The 12,534-nt window shown below is 37.7% G+C and overlaps 2 protein-coding genes across 2 annotated transcripts; one reads left to right on the forward strand and one right to left on the reverse strand.

The window, feature by feature from the left end:
• Window positions 1–1,136: 1,136 nt before the first annotated feature.
• On the forward strand, window positions 1,137–3,446 carry LOC147568179 (uncharacterized protein At4g26485-like). The gene is made up of 3 exons (XM_086670700.1): window positions 1,137–1,334; window positions 1,785–1,986; window positions 2,858–3,446. Exons 1-3 carry the CDS (start codon window positions 1,151–1,153, stop codon window positions 3,225–3,227), a joined length of 756 nt encoding a protein of 251 aa, XP_086526826.1. The 5' UTR covers window positions 1,137–1,150; the 3' UTR covers window positions 3,228–3,446.
• A 2,756-nt stretch (window positions 3,447–6,202) lies between these two features.
• On the reverse strand, window positions 6,203–8,790 carry LOC147568180 (zinc finger BED domain-containing protein DAYSLEEPER-like). Its single transcript, XM_086659171.1, has 5 exons — window positions 8,708–8,790; window positions 7,962–8,057; window positions 7,409–7,587; window positions 6,574–6,833; window positions 6,203–6,313 (listed from the first exon to the last, which is right to left on the reverse strand). Exons 1-5 carry the CDS (start codon window positions 8,788–8,790, stop codon window positions 6,203–6,205), a joined length of 729 nt encoding a protein of 242 aa, XP_086515297.1.
• Between the last annotated feature and the right edge of the window lie 3,744 nt (window positions 8,791–12,534).

Genomic DNA, 12,534 nt, shown 5'->3' on the forward strand with positions numbered 1-12,534 from the left:
GCGCGCCACATCAACATGGCGGGTTTCACCCGGGATTGGCACCGGGCAAAGCATAATTGTTGATATAATTCATGGTTTTACATTTCTCCATTTTGCTTGATTTTTCAAAAAATTATTTGAAGTTAGGATATCTTTATTTTTCCAATTTATATGAAAAGATGAAAAACTACCACAATCCAAAAATATGTCACTCAAGAAAATTAATTAAACGTGCAAACAATACTTGTTATGGGAAGGAGAAATCAATTTACACATAGATGAGGGCTACAACATGGATAAAATATATAGTCGATCAACCAGAGTTCGATTACCCTAGTTTTATGGACAACTATGGGGGTTTTACTAGACATGCATAACTTATACACATGGGAAGTATGGTCCAAGAAATCATATAAATGCTTAATAGGATACTTGATATAAGAGACAAATCTAGATTGAAGAGATCTTACGATCAAGACGAGTCCTAGAATTGAGATACGTCTGTACCACATGTATGTACGTGACGGATCGAGAAATCGACGATCAGAAATTGAACTCATCTTGATCGTCGGATCTCTTCATCTCGATCAGTATCTTATTATATCTTGTATCCTACTAATGCTAGAGCTGCCATAAAAAAACTGAAAGTATATACCACTGTAACATTCATGTGCCTCAAATATTAATGATGAAGCTTCTAAACACACAGCTTGGATGAAGTGAGAATACTAAGAGTCTCTCTTTAATACATCATGCATCTACTTTTAATACAAATGACCACTCTCACTGCCTCGGTGATACTAATGGATAGAGTTGTTAATTGGAGAGTCATGAAAGTATTTAAGAAATTAACTATTTGGCTCCCTGCTGCCTGCTCAAAGAATTAAACAAAAAGGGAAGCTGGAAGTGTTGAAAATTAATCATGTGATAATGTATCTGGTGGGAAAGGAATAAGATGTTAGTATATATTTGAAGGTCTAACAAACTTATTCTCAGTAACTCTTGGTGGTAAGAATCTGATTCTGGATTATTCAAAAGTAAAGGGAAACACAAGGGTGTAAAATGGGCTAGTTGATATTACAAGTCAAGTTTGGGATATCCAAGTTAATAATTAGCTTTGATTCTAGCCAAAGTTTTGCTCCTTTTCTTCTGAGCAATTTTTTCCTCATATATGATTCAATCTTTTACAGAAATGAAGAAGAGTAGAGGAAATCGAAGGGAGATATGGATAAAGCATTATAGTAGTGGTCATAAGATACTACTTGTTGGAGAAGGTGACTTTTCATTTTCAGCTTGTTTGGCTAGAGCATTTCAATCTGCCACAAACATTGTTGCTACCTCTCTTGATAGCAAAAGTACGTATATGATCTTTTATTCATTTAACCCAAATGACACCAAAATGACACCAAAATGATGTAGGAAGATTTTTTTAAAGTTTGACTGAATCTCGGTTGTTCTCTCTTTGTCTCTCTTGATAGGGGCTTACTCAGTTCAAACCAAAACCTTTGATTTTCATAGAAGAGACTAGAAAAGTAGACATACTCCGTATCTAAGTAGAAAATCAATTGTCCATCGAGAGTGAAAAAGTTCATTAAGAGAGAGTAAGAGTAGACTTAAGAATGAGGATCGTTTATTTTGTCACTTGTAGATTTTTCAAACATTGCTCTTTTCTTTTCTTGTTGTTGGTGATATTGTTGGCCCGATTTACTAAAAGACATAATTTTGGTATAAATTTTGATTTGTCTTCTCCATTCTAAACATTGGTTAATTTGGGAAATTTGCTTATGCATTGCATGCACACGCAGATACTCTGATTGGGAAGTACTCACATGCAAATGAGAATTTGGAATTGTTGAAAGGGTTAGGGTGCACTGTCTTGCATCAAGTAGATGCCCACACAATGAACCAACATCCTATCATAAGCCGTATCAAGTTCGATAGAATTGTGTTCAATTTTCCTCATGCCGGCCTACCTTATGCCCAAGAGTCTAGCTTGGCTCAAATACGGTAAGGAAAAAATAAAATGAGATGAAATGTATCATTTCTGAGTGCCATGCCTATCAATACGTACCCTCTTGACCACAGTGGATGTATGATTTTAGATATTTTAGCCAAAAAAGCATTTTGGAGAGTGAAAGTGGACTCTCAAATCTAGGCAACTCGTAACAATTTTTGCCATCGTCCACTTTGACCACTCTTTGGATCGGCATCATTCGGGGAATAATCATGCTAAAAGGCCCAAAAGAAGGGTCAATCAACCCTAAGCTAGCTCTCATTGGCTACACCATGAGAGAGAAAAATGAACTAACCAACAAAGGCCATAACATCTACTTCGCATTTGGAAGGATCTTTTTTTCTCTATCGTCTACGAGTGCTCTTTCAGGCAACATATAAATGTGGGCCCAGGCCTATAAACGGTAGCTTATCGGATATAGGCATATCCGTATCCGAATCTGATAAGTTATCCGAATATCCGAATCTGATAATTATCCGACGGATATTAGAAATCAATATCCGAATCCGAATCCGATAATATTAACGGATATCGGATAATATCCGATATCCGAAACTCTAAAAAAATTTCAAATTTTTTCCTTTAATTTTTAACCATTAGATCTAAATAATAAATCTCAACCATACATTTTATATATTATTATGAATAAATATGAATTTTTATTAATTTTTTATATTACTTATCGGATCGAATATGAGTGTATCCGAATCCGATATCCGATAAGCAGATATCCGATAAGGAATATCCGAATCCGTATCCGAATCCGAAATTTCGGATATTTTTTTTAAATTCGAATACGGATGCGGATCGAATGTCGAATATTCGGATATCCATTGACAGACTTACCCGTTTTTTATACGACAGATTACACCAGAACGTGGTAAAGGGATTCTTCAGAAGTGCACGTGAGATGTTGACAAAGAAAGGTGAAATTCATGTGACGCATAAGACAAGTCACCCTTTCAGTAATTGGGATGTGGTAGAGTTGGGTGAAGAAGTGGGTTTGTGTTTGGTTGAAGAAGTAGAATTCTACAAATGGGAATATCCTGGTTATTCCAACAAGAAGGGTTACGGCCCAAATACCAATCGTTCTTTCCCTGTTGGTTGCTGCAGTACTTTCAAATTTGTACGCACACAGGGGCGGATCCATGGGGGTGGGAAGGGGTGCGGCCGCACCCCCTCGATCCACCGGAAAAAAAATAATAGTGGTAATAATTTTTTTTTATACATGTAGGTATGTATATATATATATATAACGATGTGTGTAGATGACATGAAGAATACTCTGGCGTAATGGTTAAAGGATAGGATTCAAATCACCTTGACATGAAGGGCATGAGTTCGAAACCAAGCACTTGCATTTTAAAATTTATTTTAGTACTTGTGCCTTTATTTATATGTAAGTGACCGTGCATTATAATGACAAAGTTGGAGTGTGGCTTGATGGTAGAAATGACAACCTTCTGGGTGTTGGGAACCAGTGTTCAACGGGTTTGAACACAGCCCGCCCCCAATTTAGTTTTATTTTTTTATAATATAATCAATTCAACTACTAACCTATATAAAATCAATTCAAATATCTTAAACCCATACAAACTTCAATTCATCTACCAAACTTCGATTCATCTACCCTAAACCCCTACAAACTTCAATTTATCTACCCTAAACTATAAAATTTCAATTCATCTACCATAAACACCTACAAACTTCAATTCATCTACCATAAACACCTACAAACTTCAATTCATCTACCATAAAACTCTATAAACTTCAATTCATCTCGGTGATGCTCAAAGGGGCAAATGGCTATTGTGATTTTTTATGTGAACATCAGTGAACATCAAAGGGTGTGTTATTGAGAGGTTTTTAGGGGTTGAGCATGTGACAGATACTTCGCAGGCCCGACAAAAGCCTTGTGTGGCTTCTTTGATTTCTCGATAAAAAGAAATATGACCAACAGTGGTTCGAATGTATATACAAAGCATTTCTTTTTTGACACTTCTTTCTATTAGATAGTGTCCATAAATTTCATGATAGGTACCAAAAGAGTCATATTGAACTTCGATAGGAACTTCTCTTGATGCAATGACCCGTTGATCTAGTCGCCACTGGAGCCACAAAGGACTATCTAAATTGATTCGTTTCTGCCGATAAGCTCCAAGTGCCTCATAGGAACTAGAAAAATGGGGTTCTTTTTCTTTTGTATACTTATAGTTATTATCGTCAATTCTTTTAGTAGTCTTTATTGAAAAATAAATTTTTAGTGAAATTGACAATGAGTCGATTATGCGAAAATTTCAATATATGAACTCTCGTAGAGGTCAATTGCGTTTGTAATCGTTGATGTATCAATATAATTAATGAATATAAGTATTTTATTAATTATTGTGTTTGCAAAAAAAAAAATTTAGGTATATAAATCCGCACCCTCTGAGTAAAAATCCTGGATCCGTCCCTGTACCCACATACCAAATGTTGAAGAGGATTACCATTTCATGAACTATTTTACTTGGAAGAATTCTGAGTGCTTTTAGATTCTAAAAGACTTTTTATATGATTTAAGACTTTGTAACCAATGGCTGTTTTGAGAATTATATTACATGGTTAAAAGAAAGAAAAAAAGACTTCTATTTTTGCATGAAGTTATATAAACACTAGTGTAGTAATAGGGGTGGGAAATGGGCCCGGCTCGGGTACCCGTGGGTAGGGCTGGGAAAACGGTCCGGGAACCTGGGGTGCGGCCCGTTCGGCCCGGACCGTTTTGACCCGCAGCCCGAGTCCTACCCGAGCCGGGCATACCCGGCCCGATGGCTCGGGCTTATTGGGTCGGGACTCAGACATACCCTCAATTCCGAGTCCCGGCCCGTTAGGTCCGTCCGCCACCCGCTCGCGTCAACCCGCTCGCGTCAACCCGCCCGCGTCATCCCGCCCGCGTCAACCCGCCCGCCTCAACCCGCCCGCGCCAACCCGCCCGCGCCAACCCGCTCAAATCTATTATAAAAACCCTCCTCTCTTCAACAAAGAAACCCTAATATCAACCTAACTTTCTCTCTCTGCCTCTCTCTCTTAGCCGCCTCCTCTCTCTACTCTCTCTCTCCTTCTCATCTATTCAACACCATTTAGTGATGTTGGTTGATGAAGTTGATAAAATCCATGAAACCCTTGTTCTTGTTGATGAAGGTGAAGATGTGGGTGTTGATGAGTTAAATCTTCTTCTTCTTCGTTTTCTTCTTGATGGGGATGGGTCTGCTGATGATGATATTGAAGCTGATGATGATATTGATGGGGAATGACTTATTCATCACCTTTCCGAGTATCTTGAAATGTCCGATCTCTTTAGGCGTGATGATATCTTCTGTTTTTTTTTTTTGAACCTGATGATATCTTCTGTTAGTCTCTGTAATGGAGTTGCTTATGATCAATCTAGTATTCAAAAATGGCTTGATAGTGGTAATAATATAATACATTTTTCTAGGGGTGGGAATCTAGGGTTTCAGAAATAGTTAGGTTAATTAATAAAAAAATCTTCCCAAAAAAATAAGAAAGGAAAAAAACAAAAGAAATCTCAAAAACCCGAGCCCGTCCGACCCGAGCCCGTTGGAACCCGCTCGGGCAGCCGGGCTCGGACGGGCTACGGGCACTTCAATTCCATGATTCGCCCGACCCGATCCGCTCGGCTCACTACCTCGGGCTCGGCTTATCCGAGCCCGATCCGCCCGAGCCCGGCACTTTGTAGCCCGAGCCCGACCGCGCCCGCCCGATTCCCGCCCCTACCCGTGGGTACCCCTGTTTCGGGTTCGGGCGTTCCGGGTATCTATTTTTTTGGCCTACATGTCTTAGCGAGCGGGGTCGGGACGGATAGTTTTCAAAAATCTCTGCACAAGGCCCCCCATGGGTACTAGCCCGTTAGAATCTTAACAGGCTTCGGGCGGGCCGGGTTCGGGCACAATCACTTCAAAATTTCAAATTTACGAAATGAAATAAAAAGAAAAACAGTGAAAACAACAAATTTAAATAATAACCTTCATTCATATATATAATGATAAAGTTTCACATTTTCCCTTCTCTTTCATAAAAATTTACAAATACTTCTGCCATTACAATCTTTCACCACATCAACAACAATGATGAATACAAAAAACACAACACTTGCAATGTCATATGAATACTATGTCATATCAACACAAAATTCTGAAGCAAGCACCTTGATCATTCTTCAAAAAATACTGAAACTCCATCACCAAACTTCACAAAAAATGATGTTGCACATAGCATAGTGCAATATAAGTCGGTATTAACACTATAACAATCCCTCCAACCCTGCAAAATACAAACTAGAAGAATACAATTAGAAGAAAACAGAGATATGAGATAAAGAGAAACTTAGGTTTGAAAGAGACAAATCAGAGATATGAGAGAAGGAGAAAAAATAACTTCCTAGGGGACATTATACATTTTCCTGCACTGAGTTACCAACTTCCTCTTCAACATAATCACCATCATTTAAAGGATCAAAAGAGAGAAGTAAGGCTTTAAATTCAACTTTCCAAACATCTTTCAGAAATCCAGTTCTTTCTAACATTTCTGGGGTCAAACTGCTGCGATGATCCCCCAAGAACTCTCTTTCTAACAGAAAAAGTTGATTCTGAAGCTACTATAGATACGGGAACAACTAACAAATCTCTAGCAATTGTGGATAACACTGGAAACCTTTTCACATTCTCTTTCCACCACTCTAGAACATCAAGTTTCTTAAATTCTTTAACAATTGGGCCCGGTTCAGACATATAACGAGATAACTCGCCAAGAGATGTTGCACCAGGTACACGAGAAGCACAACCTAGATTCTCCCAAAATGACCGTCTACTCGAAGAAGGGGTTGATCCCTATCATCTTGACTTGGTTCTGCTTCCTCCTTAGATTTATTGATGGCCATCGAGGAGTCGTATGAGGTTGAAGTATTATCATGTACGGTTCTGGAATAGCGATGAACGCAGTGATGTTATCACAGACTATGATTATCTAACAGTTCAAGTACAGTTGATATGGTCGAGGCGCAGTCAAAATATGGTTTTTGGGGGTGGAATTTGTGGCGTCAACCGATATGGCTTACAGTTTTTCTAATTTCTTCCCTAGCAGAATGTGAGAGATTACCTTTTGATTAACCAGAAGCAGAAGAAGAATTAGTAGCAGGTTATCAAACTGAATATTCATGTATCAAATTTGGTTTATTTTACATTGCTTCCTATCTAATTAATCTAAATCTCCTAGTTTCTTCATTATTTGTAACAATTCTTTACTTTAGGTGGTTGGAATTTCTCTCTTCCGTACATATTTATTCCTAAGCTTTTCGGAATAAACGAAGTGGGTGGGGTTTTTGGAATGACAATTGATTATGAAGATTGCAAGTAGTACTTGGAGCATTCAAATAAGCAGAATATCTATTAAACAAATCCTCCATTTTCTTACTAGCAATAACATTTTGGGAGGTAGAGCAGTTTATAAGTTGAGCTGATGATTCAAAACATGACTCAAGTTCAGCAAGTACAAGATCAAGTTTAGACTTAATTCTAGGATCTAAAATACATGTCATGCTAAACAAGATCGGAGTTTCAACCCAATACTTACGCAAACAATGGATCATGCTTATATTCTTTAAAAACAAAACCAATTTCAATCAAGAACTCAAGCACATGATTTACAGTGACATAATCTACTCCAGGAAAAAAACACAGTGACATCATAAAATGGTTTAAGAAAGTTGCATAACAATTCAGCAAACAACCAGTCATACTTAGATATCACAAAAGGGCAGACTCTATTAGATAAGAAAATTGTGATCACATTCTTGTAAGGTAAGGCATCCCTCAACATAAGATAAGTATAGTTCCAACGATGCTTCACATCCAATTGAAGTTGCTTGGGTTTAATACCATTAGCTTTGCATAGAGTATGAAATTGGACATACCTTGTTCCAGAAACAAAAATGTATTCAAGATTACCTTTTATATGTTGAATCATATCCCTAAACTGAGGCACCTTGGCTTCAATCCATCTTGAAAAACTAAATTCAAAATGTGGCAACAACAACGAACATGAAATAATTCACCACTAAAAGGAAGGTTAGGAATCAAATCTTTTAACTTACCAATGGAGACAGTGTTGGGAATATGCTCACCAACGTGAGATTTGTCTAACAAAGAGTAAGCAAGCAATCTGCTCACCAACGTGAGATTTGTCTAACGAAGAGTAAGCAAGCAATCTCATATGCAAGTTCCAGTTTGAATCAATATAATGTGCAGTAAGAGATAAGTAACTCAAACTTTGATTTGATTGCCAAATATTAGAAGTGAATGATATTTTTCCAGGATTTTGAAGTAAAACATTTTTCAATGCAAGTTTTTCCTCATTAAAATATTTTAAAATATCATTTCTGACGGTTCCCCTTGAAAACTTTGAAAATGTTGGATGAAAATTATCATTAACAAAAAAATGAAAAAATGGATCTTCAACAAACTGAATGGTAACTCAAGCAAGATGATTAACTTAATAATATTTTTACGAGCCCTAATTTGACTGAACTTAAATGCAGCAATATTACCAGAAACAGATTGCAAAATTGAGGTATGTGAGAGATCAACCCTATGCTTCTTCGAACATGATTTCGTGTGACTGGTGAAATGGCTAGTCCCGCTAGTTGACTTAAGATCTTACAGTTCCCCACAAATCTTACACTTAGCAACATTCTTCAAAATTTGAGCATTTTCTGGATCAGGCACATCAACAAAATCATACATTACCCATGCACTTGAGGTTCTCTTTCGACCTTTAGTTTAAGGCCATTAACAAAAGCAGAACCTGGTGGTCCATTCTGATTAACAGTGGTTGCTTCAACAGGGTTACTAGGGGTTGCCAAATCAACAACTTCAGCATCATGATCTGAGTTGCAAAAAAGATAGTTAGAAAACCGAGAGTTATAAGGTAAAACATAGAGGTATAGAGTAAAAACAGAGAGATAAGGGTCCGTTTGTTACGTGGGAATTTGTGAGTAAGAAAATCCAACTTTTTCTAATGGGTAAGAAAATCAACTTTTCTGAGTAAGAAATGATGATTTAACTGTTTGATAGAGTTGTGAGAAATGTGAAGTGCCTTTATAAAACCATTCAAATAGCCTTGGTTTTTTGGGTCATCCAACCCATACTAGTATGGACTCTTATTTTATTAACAAAATAAATGGAGGTGCCTTTAAAATTCGTGGGCATCTTCTCCATAAAAAAATAATAAAATTTCTAGAGATATATGACTTACTTGAATGTAAGTACAGAGAGGGAAAGCCACAACTACCAGGGATTTTCAGAATCTGAGTAGAGAGAGGAGGTAAGAAGAGAGAGAGAATAGATCCAAAAAGGGAAAGAGGAAAGAGGGTGGAAAAGTAGTAGGTACTAACGTTGTGAACAGAAAGGAAGAAAGAACACTAAGGTTTGTCTGGACGGGAGTTGTTTTTCTTGCCTGGAAATCTCTTCTTCTTCTAGGGTATGTTTAGTTGCCAGAGAGAAATCGAATTTCTGGTTGGGAAACCCCATATTTTCCACTTTCCCTCTTGTTCTTCCATTTTTATTTGTTTTTCATCTTGTTCAAGTACTCCGATCTCATATTACTTTGTGTGAAGTTACTTTTGTCAACTCATTTGTGATTCTTGATGTTTCAAACCATAAAACCATGTATCTGATGTTTAATGTCATTTTGGATCTCAATACTTGTTTGACTATGAGTAGTTAATCAACTTGATGAGGTTTAAGGATGAAATTTGATGTGTTATTGTGTGTGTTTATCTTAGTATGACTCTGGAATTCGATGTTCTTATCATGTTTGATTAAATGTCTAAATTAATTTCATGTTGTATGTCTTGCATCCATCATAGTTATTCGCTAGGCATTATTTTCGATGAAGACTCGATGTCATTTGAATATGTCACCCTCTAACAAGGTAGCATCATGAAATATACGCTAGTATTTAGGTTTCCTACCTTAGGGTCGAGAATAACTCAAATCCAAATTCGAACCGAAGCTTATACACACATGATCACTTCATGATGGATTCCAGACATCCTCAACCCTTCTCACCTTTGAAAGACCTTAGATTCGTTATCCTTGTTTGCATCTTAGATAGTTTAGTTCGTTATTTTATCGGTTATTCGTTATGTTTGTCACCTCATTACATAATGATGCACCCGAAAAGGTTGCACACCCAAGCGGAGGTATCAAGTAGTAACCGGTAAAACCGGAGTCGATCCAAGGATAGGAAGGTGATTCGGATAACGAAGGAGTCTCGTTCGCCGGTCTATGTATCACTAGCTAACTTAGACTAAAAAAGGAAAAGAACAAAGATAAATGGGGGGTTTGAAATGAATAGGCAACGAAGAAAGATAACAAGTTAAGCTACTAAATAATATAAGTAAACGGGCGAGAGAGATTCGAGAGAAGAGTCGGAGGAACAAGAGTCGGGAGACGGTAAGACTCGATTCGGGCAATCATCGATCGAGAGGGATACTTCGATCCACAAGATTGAAAGTAACAAACACTAAGTATCTACTCGCATGAAAATGTAATTAACTTCACCCACATTGACAATCCTAAGCATCATGTGTCTAACTATGAATAATAGATCAAACGTCACTAAGCATCGACAATCAAACTTATACACACTATCTAATGAAGTGCAAATGAACAAGTATGACACTAATAAATATAATACGTCAAACTAAGTATAATCGATCAAAGGTTAGTAAGTATCGATTATCAAACTAAGTACGCATTATCAAACTTTGTGTCAATAGACGATTAAGATCAAGGCTTCTAGTTTATAAAACTAGACGAAGTCAATTAAACTCACATGTAAACAAATAATAAGTCATACATTTAAATCATGCTTCCAAAATATCCGAAAACGAGAGTTAATGTGTCGGAGTCCGGGAATCCATAATGATAAATCTACAACTATGTATTGTCCGATTTAACGTGTCGAGGTACAATCAATATTCGACTCCTAAGGTGATGTCTATAAGCACTACGTATATCCGGAGATCATACTTAGTCAAACAAACGTCATAATCGGTTTTATCCCGAGTCAACGAAAGTATTGTCTAGTCACCTAATTATGTGAAGTGCATGACAAGACACATGAAATTATGACTTAGACTACGATCGATATCGAATACTTCGTTTCGTCTATTAACTATGCGAAGTGCTTGACAAGACACATGAAAATACGATCGAAACGATAATCGAAATAAATGAACATCAATTTATAATCAAAACATCAAATCATATTAAACATAATCACGAATTCATCACATTTCATCTCATATAATTGGCACACTAAAGTTAGCTAAACATGGTGATTGAATAAGAAATGGAAAGAAAATGATGAGAGAATCCCCCTTTTTCGATGTGGTTCGAGGCTAAGATCGTCGGAAAATATGAGTAGTTAAGGTGCAACCGATCTCCCCTTAGTAAATTATGGGTTCCCCATAGCGACCACCATCATCTTCTCCATTTAGAACACAACCTCCATTAAAGCTAAACCCTAGCTTTCTCTCTCTAGCAATTTCTAACCTAAAATCAAATCAAACAACATGAGAAGCTAGCCAAGGACATGGGGAGTAAAAACCCTAAGGTTTCCGGCCAAAAAAGTGGTCGGAACACCATGAAAATCCGGCCAAAGGAAGACATGAAATCTGGCCAAAAGACATGGTATCCGGCCAAAATACTTAGATCCGGGCCAAAGGAGCTAAGATGCAGTTGTCCTTAGGTGTCCAGAGCAAGATGGTATGCAGCCCGAGCTCGGAACTCTGCCCAAGTGTCCAGAGCAAGATGGTATGCAGCCCGAGCTCGGAACTCTGCCCGAGTTGCTGTTGCAGCAGCTCCCCGAGTGTTGTTCCGGCCGTGTATGTACGTCCTGAAGGAGTTGAAGGAGATGTCCTTCGACCAAGGTGACAATGCGAACAATTTGTCGGATAGGACAATTGATGTGGAAGATTATCAAGTCCGATTGATTTAGGGATCGTAGAGTTGTAGCTAGAGACCAACTACGATCGTCGAATTACGAAGTAATTCGCGGCTAACTTCGATCGGATCCTACAACGGGTTACACATAAGAGTGTCAAATTGATCTAGGATATGACTAGTGGGAGTGAGATATAATCATGAGAGTGTCCCATAAACATATCTCATAGGCCTAAAAAGGAATTAGGCAAAGATAGTACAAAAAGGCCAAAAATAGGGTTTTTGGGCCTTAGCCGATTCGGGCACTTCTAGGGCTCGGATTGGGCTGATTTTTGGAGTGACGTTTCCTTATGTTATGAACATTAAATCTGCCAATTTTGGCTGGGTTTGGACGTCATATCCTTAGGGAATTGAGAAAATACCAATAGTTGCTATTTTCGACTATTTCCCTAAATCTTATTCTAAAGGGTGTTTTGGGAAACCTAAAAGGAGGTGGATTCTTATTAGCGTTCTATATAAACACTCTTAGGGCAGAGA

Source organism: Eschscholzia californica, unplaced genomic scaffold, assembly GCF_041429995.1.
Source record: "Eschscholzia californica isolate CP2 unplaced genomic scaffold, dmEscCali1.0.p SCAF_1, whole genome shotgun sequence".
NCBI lineage: Eukaryota > Viridiplantae > Streptophyta > Magnoliopsida > Ranunculales > Papaveraceae > Eschscholzia > Eschscholzia californica.